The 17,287-nt window shown below is 43.7% G+C and overlaps 1 protein-coding gene across 6 annotated transcripts in view; it reads left to right on the plus strand.

The window, feature by feature from the left end:
- The first annotated feature begins 9,724 nt into the window (after positions 1 to 9,724).
- The window catches only part of LOC144686670 (formin-like protein 2), a 266,760-nt gene continuing 259,197 nt past the window's right edge, over positions 9,725 to 17,287 (plus strand). For 5 of the 6 annotated variants that reach the window (XR_013577971.1, XR_013577972.1, XM_078552176.1 and 2 more), the window contains exon 1: positions 10,051 to 10,337. Coding sequence is in view for 4 of the 6 variants with exons in the window: in XM_078552176.1 (XP_078408302.1) it covers positions 10,221 to 10,337 (117 nt within the window). In the remaining 2 variants the exon portion in view is untranslated. Of the gene's footprint in view, positions 10,338 to 17,287 lie in introns of all 6 variants that reach the window. The other variant, XM_078552178.1, reaches the window with a different exon arrangement.

Here is a 17,287-nt window from a genome sequence, read left to right on the forward strand (position 1 = left end):
AGCAGCATTGTCAATATGAGTTGTGAGGAGTTCTGGAGATCGTGTGCTGCTGGTTGATTTTGTGAACTAGACAGCTTCATCTCGCTTCAGAGCTGCATTCTGAGCATTTCTAGGCTTCATTTCAGGACTCATTTGTGTCTTCCAGGACCCTGGAGGATGCAGACCATGAGGGCCCTGATGATGGGGATTGTGGCCTCTGCTGGTGGCACCTCCTCTGAGGAGGAAGAGAGGGGCAGAAGGGGGAGGAGACCAGGTGTCCCTATGCAGCTACCAGGGGAGCGACCTGTGGGAGGAGAGGCGCAGGCACAAGGGCTGCAGAGCCAGCTGGTAGTCCAAAGCGGAAGGGGCCACATAAGACGCCACTATCCTGCTGCCAGGGTATACAGGCTGCGATGCAGCTACCTCAGTATGCCCGAGGTGCAATGCCGAAGGAGGCCCAATCTCTCAAGGGAGACAGTGACTTCTGTTTGTCAGAGGATCGGGCTTGAGATCAGCTCTGGCTGTGTGGGTGGACACCCCATGCCAGTGGTGCTGAGGGTCACAGTGACCCTCAACTTCTATGCCTCCGGATCTTTCCAGGGTTCAGTAGGAGATCTGTGTGGAGTCTCCCAATCAGCTGTCCACAGTTGTGTCAAGTTGGTGACAGAAGCTCTGCTCAGGCATGCATAGACTTTCATTCATTACTCTATGGACGAGACCAGCCAGGCAGAGCGAGCCAGAGGCTTTGCAGCGATTGCTGGGTTCCCCCGCATCCAGGGTGCAATCGACTGCACACATGTGGCCATCAAGTTGCCAGCGGGTCAGCCGGGTGCTTTTGTCAACAGGAAGGGATTCCGCTCCATGAATGTGCAGATATTGTGTGACCACAAGATGCAGATTGTGCTAGTCTGTGCAAGGTACCCAGGCAGCTCCCATGACGCTTACATCCTGAGGCACTCCCAGGTGCCGAGGCTCTTCAGTGCTCCACCCCGACTGGATGAATGGCTGCTGGGTGACAAAGGCTATCCCCTCAAAAGGCAGCTCATGACACCTCTCTGCCACCAAAGAACAGAGGCCGAGCAGCGGTACAACAGGAGTCATGCCTCCACAAGAGCGGTGGTAGAGAGAACCATAGATTTTCTCAAGATGCGCTTCCGATGCCTGGACTGTTTGGGGGGCCACTGCAATACCTCCCAGATCATGTGTCACTGATAGTGGTTGCATGCTGCGCTCTCCACAGTCTGGCACTGGCAAGGGGGCACTCAGTGGAGGAAGAGGATGTTGATGCAGCTGCGCAGGCCACAGATGATGAGTCCAGTAGTGAGTCTGAGGATGAGGATGGTGAGGAGAACGCTGAAGGCATAGACGCAGACCTGGGTAACCTCCAGGGGTGCAGGGACACCTGGGACGCTTTGATCCAACGCTCCTTCAGCTGGCCTACCAAATAGCAACTTACCACCACATGCCAGGGCTGCAGGCTCCATACTCAATCCCTGTCAGGACCATTTCCTTGACCAACAACATACACTCTGTGCCTGTCAATGAAGTTTAAGGAGATACATGTCCATCGTTACATAATGGCCTTCTCTGCACCTACAGAACAAATGAAGCATACAGCGGCCAATAACACAAAATAACATCTCATTTAATTGTGAATGTGAAACATTGCTGAAATGAACATTAACCGGTGTTCTTAATCACACTTTAAAAAAGTTAAAGCAAAATAGGGAATCAAAATATCACCCATGGTAAGGCCGTCTTGTGCTTAAGGTGCTTTACATTTACATTTGAGGGTGCTACGTCTAGGTGCTCCCCCTTCGCTGGCACTGGCATTGGAGACAACCTGCTCACTCTGTTGTCTTGTTTGCCTTAATGACCTTGGCGGTCATCCTCTGGCCCATGGAGCCTGTGCTGGCCCTGCCTGGGAGGGAGTGGCCAGTGTTACGACTGGCATCTACCCAGTTGCCGCAGCCCCATCAGATGCCGCAGTCACTGGCAGAGGGGCGGAGGAGCTGTAGGCGTCATCCGGAGCGCCCTGAGAGGAGCCCACAGAGACGACAGGCAGCTCATGAGCCAACATGTGGTTGCTTTGGAGCTCTCTGCTTACCATTGATGAATGGGCACCTAGCTGGGATACGGGGTGCCCAATTCATCTCCCACCACTGACACTGACCAGCTGAGATCATTGCCAGTGTGTGGGCTTGCAGGTCCAAGTGCATCCCCAGTGCATCCCACATTTCTCAAAAAATGTGACCAAAACTGGCTCATTTAACAGTGATGCCAGTATCTGTTCGAAGGCAAAGGTCCATTCAGTCTCAGCTTGTGCTTCTTGGACAACATCTTCACCCTTGTTTAATGTCTGGTTGTCCTGAATACTGTCACCACTTTGGCAATCTTGAATTATACCCTGTTTACTTGGGATGGGAGAGTTTGGACTGTTCAGCATTCTCCCCACTTCCTCCATTCAAAGCAAGAGGCCGGTGACAGTTGTTATAGCTGGGGATGCACTCTGGGGATTGAGTCTCTGGAGCAGCCTTTCCCCATGGAGGAGGTATTGCACTCAGTCATGAGAGTCAACGCACTGGTCATGCTCCACAGGGACTTCTCCCAAATGGACACCATTGTACGCATTCCCTCATGTAAACCGCCAGATCCTCCCGCACACGCCACTGGACTTCCAGCATCTGCTGCCTAATGGACAACTCCAGAAGCACATCATCAGCCATCGACTGAACATTGCCCTGGTCCCCAGAAGTCATCCAACTGCCAGCACCTTGGGCACTCTCTGTCTCCACCTGCACCTCAAGGGAGTGTGAAGTACCCTCACCAACGTGCACCAGGACACTAGATGGCAATCTTATGCCCAGTGAGGTGCTGGTACCTGTGCTAGTGCCTGCTTGACAGAGAGAGGGCGTGACACTGGTGCGAGCTCAGCATGGTGGTCCTCCGGGGTCAGAAGTGGGCCTTCAGGCTCCTCATTGCGACTGCCTGCTGGTGAGCCTAAAAGGGAGAAGGACGTATCATTACTTTAAGTCATGACACTCTGACTGTGCATGCCTGGCACCCTGATGAGACATGCATCATGGTGCCCTCATCTTTCCATTATCAGTGGGGTCTCCAGTTTCGAGGCTCACATCAATATAGAGACAACACTAGAATGGCTGCAATAGCCAACATTCTCACCTCAGTGCATTGCACTCTTAACTTCATCTGGCACCCCAACCTCACCGCTGCTGCTTGACAGAGGTGCATGGTGCCTCTTGAGCTCCAGTGCCTCCTGCTCATAGCGTGTCAGAATTAGAAGCTGTGGGGGTCCCCTGCCAGTCTGCGACCCCTCAATATTGTTATGGAATGTCTTCTCTTGAAAGGGTAGAAAAGCAGTGATTAGTCCACCCTGTACCTGCATCGCCATTGTAGCCTCACCAACCCCAGCTGAGGAACACCTCGCAGGGCTCAGCCAATTCATGGCCCTTGAGCCGCAAGGCACTCAGTCCAGGGTTCACCCTCTTGGCCAGCTCCTGCGTCATTGACATTTGCCATTCACACCCTAACACCCCTGAGGTCCACATGGAGATGGCCAGTTCTTAACTGTTCTGCACACTGACCCATGTCAACACGGTACTCACCCTTCCCGGTTGCAGCAGATCGTTAAAGTGCTTCCGGCACTGCACCCATGTGCGCTTCAGCACATCGTGACTGCTCACCCAGGATGCCACCTCCTCCCAGGCCTTTTAGGTGAGGGGCAGGAGCCTCCTCCTGTCTCGGGGGGCAAAGGTTTCCCTCCTGGCTGCCACCTCCTCCAGGAGGGCAGCGAGGCACTCATCGGAGAAACACGGGGCCAGCTGCCCTGCTGACCTGCCCTCCTGCCTGCCATGTGCAACCGCAATGGAATGCACCGAGACTTCAGCGAAATTTCGTGGCAGCCTTCCAGGGGCTGCCTGGGCTGGTTTAGAATCAGTCGCTGGGTTGCCATTAGACCCGGTGGACATAATGCAGCTGCCCCCGCCCGGCCTTTCTCGGAGCTTCCCCAGCCGCCTTTCATGCTGGGCGGGCCTTAATTGGCCCGCCAGCGGGAAATCACGGTGCCATGCCAATCGCAGGCAGCAGTCTGCTTTCCGCTGAGCCTGCCTGCCAAGGGCAAAATTCTGCCTATTATTATTAATTTGCATCCAATGAACTGATACTGATGTTCCCACTTGTGATTTAATGTTTAGTCAGGGCTAGCTGTGCGTAGCTGTGTATGAATCAGATGTGGGAGTATGCGTTTCATGTTTTGACTAATGCTGTTCCTATTTGTGATACCTTACACCACATATAATGCAGTGTGAAGTTAGTCCCTTCTAACTTGAGTAATGTTTTGAATGTGTAAATAGTATTGAACAGGATATTGTGGTTACAGGGATGAGTCAGGAACTGAATTTTGGGGCATAAATTCCCAGTCCAGACTATTCAATGAAAATAGGAGGGAGAATTGAAAGATAATGACAACTGTTTTAGAAAACTTGTGCATTCTTATTAAAATTGCTGGGTCTTTTGGGGGAAGATGCGTTCGAGAAAATTGTCCAATAAAATGTATTGTTGGATATGATCTGTTTTAAAAGTTTTAATGACATTTAGAAGAGCTGAAATATATGAACTGTGAATCCAGAATTCTTAAAGGGAAAACAGATGAAAAAATGGCTGTTAATAACGCTATTCAAATTGTAGTAACACAAGGTTTTCAAATATTTAATTAGTCATAGAGTCATAGAGGTCTACAGCACAGAAAAAGGCCCTTCGGCCCATCAAGTCTGCGCCGGTCAAACACCAAGGTATACCAAGTACCTAACTATTCTAATCCCATTTTCCAGCACTAGGCCCATAGACTTGTATGCCATGGCATTGCAAGTGCACACCCAAATACTTCTTAAATGTTATGAGGGTTTCTGCCTCTACCACCCTTTCAGGCAGTGAGTTCCAGATTCCGACCACCCTCTGGGTGAAGAAATGCTTCCTCACATCCCCTCTAAACCTCCTGCCCCTTACCGTAAATCTATGCCCCCTGGTTATTGATCCCTCCACCAAGGGGAAAAGTTCCTTCCTCTCTACCCTATCTATGCCCCCTCATAATTTTGTACACCTCATTCATGCCCCCCCTCAATCTCCTCTGCTCCAGGGAAAATAACCCCAGTCTATCCAATCTCTCCTCATAACTAAAACTCTCCAGCCTAGGCAACATCCTAGTAAATCTCCTCTGCACTCCCTCTAGTGCAATAACATCCTTCCTATAATGCAGATTCCAGAACTGCACGCAATACTCTAGCTGTGGCCTAACCAGCATTTTATACAGTTCCAGCATGACATCCCTGTTCTTATATTCTATGCCTCGGCTAATACAGGCAAGGATCCCGCATTGCTTCTTAACCACCTTATCTACCTGTCCCGCCACCTTAAGAGACTGCAGCAATGAGTAACTTAGTCATGACGCATCTGCAATAATAACCCCTTAATGCTTCTCTAGCAATTAATAAGCCTCTCAACCACTGTAAGTGGTTGTGAAATGCGTAATGATTTTGGTAACAATATCCTGATTAACAATAAAGACCTGCAAGTTCTTGCCACTTGTAACAGAAGGAATAATGCAAGCCACTATGCAAAAAGTAATGAGCTAAATATCAGGTATTTTTAAAAAAATAATGTTTTTTGATGGATAAATGTTGGCTAGGATACCAAAACACTGCTATTCTTCACATCCTACCTTGGAATCTTTTACATCCACTTAAGAGTGAAGCCAGGGCCTTGGTTTAATATCCCAATTGAAAGCTATCACATCTAACAGTGCAGCACTCCCCCAATGCTGCATTGAAGTGTGAGCCCAGATTACATGCTCCAGTCTCTGGAATGGAGCTTGAACTTGTGATCTTCTGACTCAGCGGCGAGAATGCTACCACTGAACCAAGGCTGAGAGCTCCCATCTATTCATGAAAGGGGTAAGCAAGTCATTAGGTCACTGATAGAGTGAACTCTATGCCAAGGGAGTATTCGACAAAATATGAACATGACTGTAACACAAAGTAGTATATGAACATATAGGAAAGTAGTAATTGTTATGTTTACACCATAGAGCAAGATCATTCAGTCTGTTGTCTCTGTACAGGTTGTGTGCTAGAACAATCCAAAATTAATACCACAGCCTGGTTTTCTCCACAGCCTTGTGCTTTGCCCAGCTTGAAATTTTCATGTTTTCTGATAAAGGTCGCAATAATTCCTGCCTCAATTAATTCCCGTGGTAAAACATTCCATGGTCCAACAACCTGCTGTAAAAAGACATTTTTCTTAATTTCTCTGCTCACTCTGTGACATTTTAAATCGATGATCCCTTGCCACTGACTCCTCAACTGGAAGAAATAGTGTTTCTGCATTATCACTTTATCATTCACTTACTTATTATTCACTTTATCAAAAACCTTCATAGTTTAATAACCCCTATTGAAGTTCTCTTAGCTTGCTGTGCTCCTGTTGAAATAGTCCCAGTATGTTAAGACTCACTTCTTAACTATAATTTCCCATCTCTGCCATCAACATGGTGGGTAAATGTTAAATGCTTTCTAACAGCTAATGATGGACTTCATCCTAAGGTCTTGAAAGAAGTGGCTAGTGAAATAGTTGATGTATTGGTTCTAATTTTCCAAAATTCCCTAGATACAGGGAAGGTTCCATGAGATTGGAAAACAGCAAATGTAACTCCTTTATTCAAAAAGGGAGGGAGACAGAAAGCAGAAAACTACAGGCCAGTTAGCTCAACATCTGTTGTAGGGAAAATGTTAGAAGCTATTATTAAAGATGTTATAGCAGGGCACTTAGAAAAGTTTAAGGCAATCAGGCAGAGTCAACATGGTTTTGTGAAAAGGAAATCATGTTTAACCAATTTATTAGAGTTATTTGAAGGAATTACGTATTGTGGATAAAGGGGAGCTGGTGGATGTACTGTACATAGATTTACAGAAGGCTTTTGATAAGATGATGCATCAACGGTTATTGCAGAAAATAAAAGCTCTTGGTGTAGGGGGTAACATATTGGCATCAATAGAAGATTGCCTAGCTAACAGGAAACAGAGGGTAGCCATAATAAATGGGTCTTTTCCTGGTTGGCAGGATGTAACAAGTGTTGTGCCACAGGGATCAGTGCTGGAGCCTTAACTTTTTACAATTTATATAAATGACTTGGATGAAGGGACAGATGATATGGGTGCTAAATTTTCTGACAACACAAAGATAGGTAGGAAATTAAATTGTGAAGAGGGCATAAGGAGGCTACAAAGGGACATAGGATAGGTTAAGTGTGTGGGAAAATGGCGTATAATGTGGGCAAGTGTGAAATTGCACATTTTGGCAGGAAGAATAAAAAGAAGCATATTCTTTAAATGGTGAGAGATTGCAGAGCCCTGAGTTTCAGAGGGATCTGGGTGTCCTAGTGCATGAATCACAAAGGCTAGAATGCAGGCACAGCAAATAATTAGGAAAAGTAATAGAAAGTTATCGTTTATTGCAAGGGGAATTGAGTACAAAAGTAGGGAGGTTATGTTTCAGTTTGTACAGGGCACTGGTGAGATCACATCTTGATTACTGTGTACAATATTGGTCTCCTTATTTAAGGAAAAATGTAAATGTGTTAGAAGCAGTTCAGAGAAGGTTTACTAGACTCATATTTGGAATGGGTGGATTGTCTTATGAGGAAAGGTTGGGCAGGTTAGGCTGTTATCCACTGGAATTTAGGAGTGTATGAGGTAACTTGATCAAAACCTTTAAGATCCTGAGGGGTCTTGACAGAGTGGGTGTGGAGAGGATGTTTCCTCTTGTGGGAGAATCTAGAACTTGGGGTCACGGTTTAAAAATAAGGGGTTGCTCATTTAAGGCAGAGAAGTTTTTTCTCTCAGAGGGTTGTGATTCTTTGGAACTCTCTTCCTCAAAAAGCAGTGGGAGCAGGGTCTTTGAATATTTTTAAGGCGGAGCTACATAGATTCTTGATTAACAAGGGGGTGAAAGGTTCGTGGAGGTAGGTGAGAGTTTACAATCAGATCAGCCATGATCTTATTGAATAGCGGAGCAAGCTTGAGGGGTTGAGAGGCCTACTCCTGCTCCATTCGTATATCCTTTTTTTCCTTTCTTTTTTTCATCACATAAGGAGGCCACTCAGCCCATTTTACCTGTTTGGCTCTTTTATGGAGTGTCTAACTTGCACTTTTTACTCTAACTGCAAGTTAACCAATGTTTCTATAAATTCATCATTACTTATTTACACCTATATTTTACACCCCTATTTATAAAGCCAAGAATGCTGTTGGTATTCTTTGTGGCTTTATCTACCCTGTACAAACACTTTCCTGGAATTATCCTTTAGAACCCTTAGATGTATCTACACCCTTCAATGTCTCTCCATTAAATATATACACTGATTCTTTGTTTTCCTTTCAAAACATGATATCTCACACTTACAGACATTAAATTGCCTCACACTCTTAAAAATCTTTACTCTGATCTCCTGGTTAGTGAAATAAGCTTTGTAAAACCATTACTGGGCCATTGTGTTCACTGCACAAAATGTGTGCTATTTATGTTGATTGCATGCCAACTTTGGTGCTTAAAAAATGACAATGAAACATTATTAAAGCTGAGTCCTAATTAATGCTAATGTGAAAAACCAGCCAGCCAAAGAATTCAGATTGCATAGAAACTTCAGAATCAAAATAGCATGCGTCAATCATCCTGATTGGGGTTGCAATTCTTCTACAATATAAAGACAATTACCCCCTTACCCTGTTTGACTGGGTGCTGCCACTCTTTGACCCTGAGTTAAAAGACTGTGGTTTTAAGTCTCATCCAAGGAATTGAACATATATTCTTGGCTGACACCTCAGTGCAGTACTGAAGGAGTACTGTGTACAGTATTGGTCTCCTTATTTAAGGAAAGATGTAAATGTGTTAGAAGCAGTTCAGAGAAGGTTTACTAGACTCATACTAGGAATGGGTGGATTGTCTTATGAGGAAAGGTTGGGCAGGTTAGGCTGTTATCCACTGCATATTATTGGAGTTGCTGTCTTTTGATTGATACATTAAGTCAAACCTCTCCATGTGCATGAAGAAGGTCCCATGGCATTATTTTGAAGCAGAGCAGGGGAGGAGTATCCTGGCCAATGTTTATCCCTCATGACTCAAACAGATGATTTATTTTGGAGCTGCCTGTGCTCATATTAGCTGCCACTTTTCTACATTATAATAATGACTACATTTCATAAGTGTTTAATTGGTTACAAAGCGCTTTGGGACTTTCTGAAGTCGTGAAAGGCACTATATAAATGCAAGTCTTTTATCGGCACTTTGGATATCCTGAGGATGTGGAAGGCGCCAAATAAAGTTCATTCATTTGTATCTAATTGCAAGCATTTTATTCATAAAGGAAGAAATAGGTCCCGATTGTCTGCAGAGTATAAATTACAGCTCAATATACATCGAGTCCCTGCTCAAAATCACAATGCATGAGGTTTATTTTGTTGTGGAAAGTGTGAAAGAGATTCAATAAACAAACAGACACAATAAATGAAAATTAACCTCCTCCCTGGAGGCTTTGAACACATCACAATGCGGTAACATTCAGAGAGATCTCTTATAATACATTTCAACATCATACAGAGAACTACAATTCCCAGCAAGCTTATCCAAAGCCCTCCCACCCCTATGGTGTGCGCGTTGCGCAAACGCTGCTCGGGGTGAGTGGCTGTCGGTGTGTCTCTGATCAAAGCGCTTATTGTGTGAATGGAGCTGGGGATTAGCTGGCTGCACTGCTCCAGCTGAATCATGCATTGCACACACGGGGAGTGGTGCCCAGACTGTGTAAGGAACAGCTAGACCCGACCCTCTGTCTCCGTCCGACAGTCAACAGGGAAAAGGGGTTGAGAGAAGAATGAGAGAGCAGCCACTCTACCGGCGGTTTGTCTTGCAGGGGCTGCTATGATGGTGAAGGGAGAGGGAGATCTGCAGACACATTGTGGGTTTGGTGTTGGCTGCTGAGATTCCAGGCGGGGAGACAGAGGCAGACAGACACAGAGAGAGAGAGAGAGAGAGTGTGTATGTGCTGAAGCTGGGGGAAGGAGAAGGGGGGCAGTGAGGAAGATCACAGCGGGATTTTTTTTTGCATTGCATTTGATTCGGTGTTCGGAAAGAAAAGGAAAGGCTGGAAATCGGCACGGTCCGGGGGCACAGTCATGGGAAACGCTGGAAGTATGGATTCCCAACACACGGATCTGCGGGCTCACTCTATGCCTCTGAAACTGCCAATGCCCGAGCCCAGTGAGCTGGAGGAGAGGTTTGTGGTGGTCCTGGTGAGTGCTCAACTCTGCATCCTCTTCACTCTCATTACCTACCAGAAAGTTTTCCATTTATTGTGCCAAGTAATTGCATTATCATTTTCCTTTAAGTGTTACGATCATAAAATGATTTGAATTCTCTCCGCCCTCCCCACAATTAACTTCCATTGAGTTGTTTTGCTGGATTTGGCATCAGATGGAGTTTGGGGAGGGGTAGGGCGATGAATCAAAGGTTAACAGCCATATGCTTCACATATCTCAGGTTAATCTGTACAAGACAAGCAGAGTGATTCTGTTCACTGACTATTCAACACACACACACCCTGAGGTCTGAACGCTTTACATCGAATATTTAATGACTAGCCGAGATGAAGGTTAAATCCAAATTTACTTGGTGCTGTGTGAGGTTTTTTTGTTGTTAAAGAACCACCTCAAGCCCAGAGAGACTGTTACAGACGCTGAAATTGTCTTGAGTTGTGTGCAGTAGCTTTCAAAGGCGGCACGAAATGAACCAGCCTGCCGAAGTTCACTGGATATGAGTAAAGGACATGTTTTAAATTAGGGAAACATTCATTGCAGGAACTTTTTTTTTGGGTTTAAGTCTGTATGTGTGGATGTGTCCGAGCTTCAGCGGGCGCGGTCCTCCTGCTTCCAGTTTGATGAATGATGTAAACATTAGCTGTTGCAGAGAGGGTAACGTCTTGAGTTTCTGTTTGTTTCCCCGAATTCTCTCTTCCCTCCAGTGTACCGAGACCTGGCCAAAGATGTGCTTGTCCTTGGAAACCATAACTTCCAACGTGCTGCCAGTTATAGGGCAGCAAACTTTCTTTTTAACCAATTAGAAAAATGTTGGCACGCTGCTTCCAGTTTACTAACTACGATCCTTTCTTAAAGGAGTGTTGTGTGGTGATTGCAGGGCAGTTCATGGTGGAGGGGGTGAAAGAAAACACTTATTGGGGGGGGGGGGGGGGGGGCGGGGGAGAGGGTGATTACCAACTTCGATACTTAGAATAGCTATTTGTTTTCGGCTCCACCCAGTACGAAGATAGTCTGAATCTCATTCAAATCTGAAGTCTCCAAATGCATGGGAGTAATGCCTATTCTGAAAGCCTCATCAACATGAGGGATTGAATAGAAATGGAAGCATATGCACAGTAAAAGCATAAGAAATGAAACAGAGGTCTAGGTTAACTCTTATTAATGGATTCTACAGGGCAGCTGCAGTGCTTTGTGGCATCTTACATGGCAATGGACTGTCAATACTTCCATTTCTACATGTTCCATTTGGACCAACATTTTCAGTGAGGCGTGTTAAATAGTGGCCATGTAAAGATCTTGGATATTGGTTTGTTTCAGGTTTATGCCTTCATTGGCTGTCCTGTTTCCTACAATACAGTAGTGAATCAGTGACTACATTTCAAAATTATTTCATTGGCTGTGGAATGCTTTAGGATGTGGCGAGAGACACTGTAGAAATGCAATTTGGAGCAAAGGCAATTGAGGGGAGACTTGATTGAGGTTTATATGATGACAGATTTAGATAAGATATGCAAAGAAAAGCTGTTCCCATTAGCTGATGGTACAAGGACTAAGGGACATAGATTTAAGATTTTGGGCAAGAGATACAATGGGGAATGTGAAGAAGGACTTTAAAAGAGGGAATGATCTGGAACTCTCTGCCTATCAGGTGATGGAAGCAGAGATGATCAATGTTTTCAAAAGGAAATTAACTGGACACTTGAGGGAAATAAACTTGCAGGACTACAGAGATAGAATGGGGGAATGGGACTGACTGGATTGTTCTACAAAGAGCTGGCATAGATATGATGGGCCTCTTCTTGTCTGTAATGACTCTATGTATATTAAAAAAATAAACTGTTTGCTGGGACAGGCTGACTTGACAGTCAGACAATGTGATAACATTCTAACTGTTTTACCTGTGACCAGTGGAGAGGTTTCTTGGATTCTTACATTGACTGCTAGGAAACTTGGGCAGATACATTACCTGAACCTCATCTCCCACCTGTCAAAGAGCTTAGCTGAATGCAGAGAATTCTCTAAGGCATATATCCCCACAATATGATGAACAGCTGACTTTAATATATACCTCAATGATGGTAAAGTAATTTATTTAGGCATATATATTCCCATAGTACTGTGTTTATGTTCTACTCCTTCACATGATCTTTGGCTGAAGTCGTAAATTTCATGAGATCACTGGACAATCACTTGGATGTGGGACCACTACCACCACTTTCTTTGACTAGTGTGAATCTTAATTAAATAGGTTTGTCTTTTTCTGTCCCACATAGAGATGCTGTTTCTTTGTCCCTGGCCAACAACTCATTTTGTAAAGAAATGGGCCAAGTTGCTTTCAAATCAAATTCAAATCATAATTATTTCCCTGCCCTACCCCCACCAAATTTATTATTTGAATTTAGTCCAACTGGCATTGCTTCAGAATGTGTTTCATTCCCAAGCCTATAAATTGTTCATATTTCTTTAAACAATAATTGTATAATTTGATTCATAGGTAGTGTGTAAACTTACTTCAATCAATTCTTTGTAATATGAATTTAGTTTCCATGTGTGAGTTGGGTAGTTTCACAAGTAGGAATACAAATCATATTACATGCAGCTATTTTTTCATAAAGTATTGTTCTTATTACGTTGGATGTGGTGTCACTTTTCACTTCCCAGTAATGTGATAGTTGCCTACAGGTAGTTCCCATATAACTGGTGGCATCACACATTGCATTGTAGAATTGATTGACATAATTCCTCTGCTCTATTAACAGTTTAACAGAAGGAGAATTATACATTTAAACTGTGTGAAGTGTTGAAACAAAAACCATTTAAAAAAAAAAGTTGCCCCCTTAGTGGCGAATTATTTATTTTAAGGTACAGATTTGAAAGACAAATGTAATTCACTTGTGACTGTAGAACTTGAGTTTTGTTTTATACATGCAAATTAAAATGCTAGCATTCCCACCTCTCAAGTCAGGAGTAGCATTTTCTCTTCAGGTGTTGTCCCTTCCTCCTTTAAATCATCACCCGTCTCCTCAAGAAATCAACCTTTGATCCCACTGTTCTTGCAAACTAGCGTCCCATCTCCAACTTCCCTTTCCTCTCCAAAGTCCTTGAATGTGTTGTCGTCTCCCGAATCCTTCCCCATCATTTCCGGAACTTCATGTTTAATTCCTTCCTATCAGGTTCCACTCCTACCACAGTACAGAAACAGCTCTTATCAAAGTCATAAAAGACATTCTATGTGGCTGTGACAAAGGCCAACTCTCCCCTCCCCTCTGCAGCCGTTGACACAATTGACCACCAAACCATCCTATACTAATGCCTCTCCATTGTAGTTCAGTTGGGTAGAACTGCTTTCACCTGGCTTCATTCTTACTTATCCAATAGTAGCTGGAGAATCACTTGCAATGACTTTTCTTGCTGCACCCACACTGTTACCTCTGGTATCCCTTCAAGGATCTATCCTTAAACCCCCCTCCTTTTTCTCATCTACATGTTGCCCCTTGGCGACATCCTCCAAAGGCACAGTGTTACTTTTCACATGTGTTCTGATGACACCCAGCCCTAGCTCACCACCATCTTCCTCGACTTCTCCATCGGTGCTAAATTATTGGACTGCTTATCTGACATCCAATACAAGATGAGCAGAAATTTTCCCATTCATTGGGAATATCAATTGGATATTGTGAAGAATGAACCATTGTTTTTGGTCCATGCCCCAGCTCCATTCCCCAGTTACCAATTCCATCCATCTCCCTGGCAACATTGTGAGATTAAGCCAGCCTGCTTGCAATCTTGGTGTCACATTTGATCTGACGATGTGCTTCTGGCCTCTCATTTGTGCCATCACTAAGACCATCTATTTCCGCTTCTGTAACTTCTCTGTCTCAGCTCCTCTGCTGCTTAAATCCTCATCCATGCCTTTGTTACCTCTAGATGTGACTATTCCAACATATTCCTGGTTGGTCTCCCACATTCTACCCTCTGTAAACTTGAGGTAATCCAAAACTTTGCTGTCCATGTCTGAGCTCACAGCAAGTGCCATGCTATTTATCATCCCTGTGCTTGCTGACCTACATTGGCTCCCAGTCAAGCAATATTGGATTAAAATTCTCATCCTTGTTTTCAAATCCCTCCATGGCCTCACCGTTCCCTATTTCTGTAATCTCATCTGGCCCCATGACCCTTTATAGATATCTGCACTGATCTAATTCTGGCCTCTTGTGCATCCCCAATTTGAACTGCTCCACCATTGGTGGCCATGCCTTCAGTTGCCTAGGCCCCAATCTCTGTAATGCCCTCCCTACACCGCTCCACCTCTCTACCTCAACTTTCCTCCTTTAAGATAATCCTTGAAACCTACCACTTTGCCCAAGTTTTTGGTCATCTGATCAAATATCTCCTTATGTGTCTTGGTGTCTTTCTTTGTTTTAAAATGCCCCTGTGAAGCATCTTGGGTTGTTTCATTACGTTAAAGGTGCTATATAAATGTAAGTTGTTTTTCAAACCCCCTCCAGAGAAGACAGTAAGGTGCTGTACAGTGGGAGGTTGTGTCTGTCCTCTCAGGAGGATGTAAAAAATCCTATTGCACTGTTCAGAGACGATCAGGGGAGTTCTCCCAATGTTCTCATCAACATTTATCCCTGAACCAACAACACTCTTCTTTAAAAGAAAATTACCTAATATTGCCTGTCACATTTCTCTGTTATTACAGTGACTGCTCTTGAAAAAGTACTTCATCATATGTGAAGCTTCTTAGGGCATCCTGCAGTATTAAAATACGTTCTATAAATACAATCTGTTTGTTCTGTTAAAAGTAGTTATGCTTTACTCAGTGTAATTTTCATATATTGCGAAAGTTTTTTAAAAGACTTTTCATATCAGTTGATCAAATATATTGTAACCTCTGCAGTCCAGAATGCTTGGGATCAAGTCATTTCTGGATTTTGGAATTTTCTGGATTGTAGAATGACATCAGAATTCCAGGGTCTCACACTTGTGTTTAGGCAAACAAAATAGGTATAAATATTTACCTGCAACATAAAATTGTGACAAAACATTAAAAAGCAGCAACAATAAATGGTTTTACTTATTTTAACGACTAATTTTAATGTTTCTGCGCTCAAAGTACTGTAACATTATGGTTGGATGTGCTCAGAAAATTTCTGGACAACTGGTGCTTCCAGATTTCTGGACTGGAGAGATTATAATGTAATTTTAATATCCCTTCTACGTGCAGTCAAATAATTTCCAGTAGTACTTCTACTCAAGTTAACAAGAAGTCAGTGTCTGGAGATCTATGGTATCTTCTTACAACATGTTTAATAGCAAGGCATCAAAATAGTAACCATAACCGATAGCAAGTATTAAGTTTATGTATAGCATAACTTTATAGGGTTCTTGAGGTACTAAGGCACCTTGGAGTTGAGATGATATTGGTAAATAGCTGAACATTTGTCCCTGTGCTTTGAAGTCCTCTTAATCCTTCTGTATCATTGTTTTGTAACATTTGAAACTTAATGTGGTCTAAACATTCATATGAGTATTTTTTAATATCATTGTTTAATCCCACCATTAAAACAATGTAGATCAGAAAACAGGTCTATCTAATTATTTCTTTCTCTCTTTTTATGACATCTTCACTTTTCAGAAGCGTGAGGCATATTATGTGCTTTTTTATATAAGAATATGAAGCATTTAACTGAAAAGATCCTTCATTCCATCAAGCCACCTTCTTCTAACAGAATAGAATTCTGATTTATTTATTCTTATGACGTGAATTCCCACAAGTTGTTGTTCAAACAATGAGATGATCTGCAAAGTTTCTGCCTGTTCCCAAAGGTATGAAAGCTAGAGGATGTGAATTTAACATTTTAATCTGTATTACTCAATGCTGACGGCTAGCATTCCACAAATGCCATTCATTAATTGTATGACTATCTGTTTCATGGAATCATTGAATGACACTGCATAGAAGGAAACCATTTGGCCCATTATGCCTGTGTTAGCTCTTTCATACAGCTATCCAGTTAAATTTTTTTCCCTTCAAATATTTGTCCAATTCTCTTTTGAATAATTTTTTTGGAATGTGCTTCCACCATCCTTTCAGGCAGTGCATTGCGGATCGCAACAACTTGCTGTGGTAATATTTAAAACAAGTTTCCTCATGTCACTTCTAGTTCTTTTGCCAATTAAATTTGGTTGCCAACCCTTCTGCAACTGGGAACAGTTTCTCCTTGTTTACTCGAGCAAACCCGTTTATGATTTTGAACACCTCCACAAAATCTCACAACCTTTTCTGCTCCAAGAACAACAACCCCAGCTTCTCCAGTCTCTCCACATAACTGAAATCCCTCATACCTGATACCATTCTGAGAAATCTCTTCTGCACTCTTGACATCCTCCCTAACATGTGGTGCCAAGAATTTGACACAATATCCGACTAAGGCCTAACCAGTGTTTGTAAAGGTTTGGCATAACCTCCTTGCTTTTTGTACTCTGTTCCTCTACTAAAGCCAAGGAGCCCATATGCTTTGTTTAAAAAAAACCTTCTGAACTTATCGGCCACTTTCAAAGATTTGTGCACATACACCCCAGGCCTTCCGCGGCTACATTCGCGGCCGGGTGTCCCTGGAGAGGGAGCACGCGGTGTCTGCCGGCACCATCGAGGCCTTCCGTGCCCGGTGGGCACCGCGGGGACTGGGGTGGTTTGTTGACCCCTTTAATCACATTTTGGTTTAATGTTTGTAAGTTTCCTTTAAACTTTGTCCTTGGTTTTACAGCTGACCTGACTTAGGGGCTGTGCCTGATTTATCCCTTATTGTGTTAATGTAGTTTATTGGTTTGACTCGAAAAGAGTTACACCCCAGGCCTCTTTTTTTCTGCATCCTCTTTAAAATTGTACCATTTAGTTTATATTGCCCCTTCTCATTCTT

This window comes from Cetorhinus maximus, chromosome 11 (assembly GCF_964194155.1).
Source record: "Cetorhinus maximus chromosome 11, sCetMax3.hap1.1, whole genome shotgun sequence".
Classification (NCBI taxonomy): domain Eukaryota; kingdom Metazoa; phylum Chordata; class Chondrichthyes; order Lamniformes; family Cetorhinidae; genus Cetorhinus; species Cetorhinus maximus.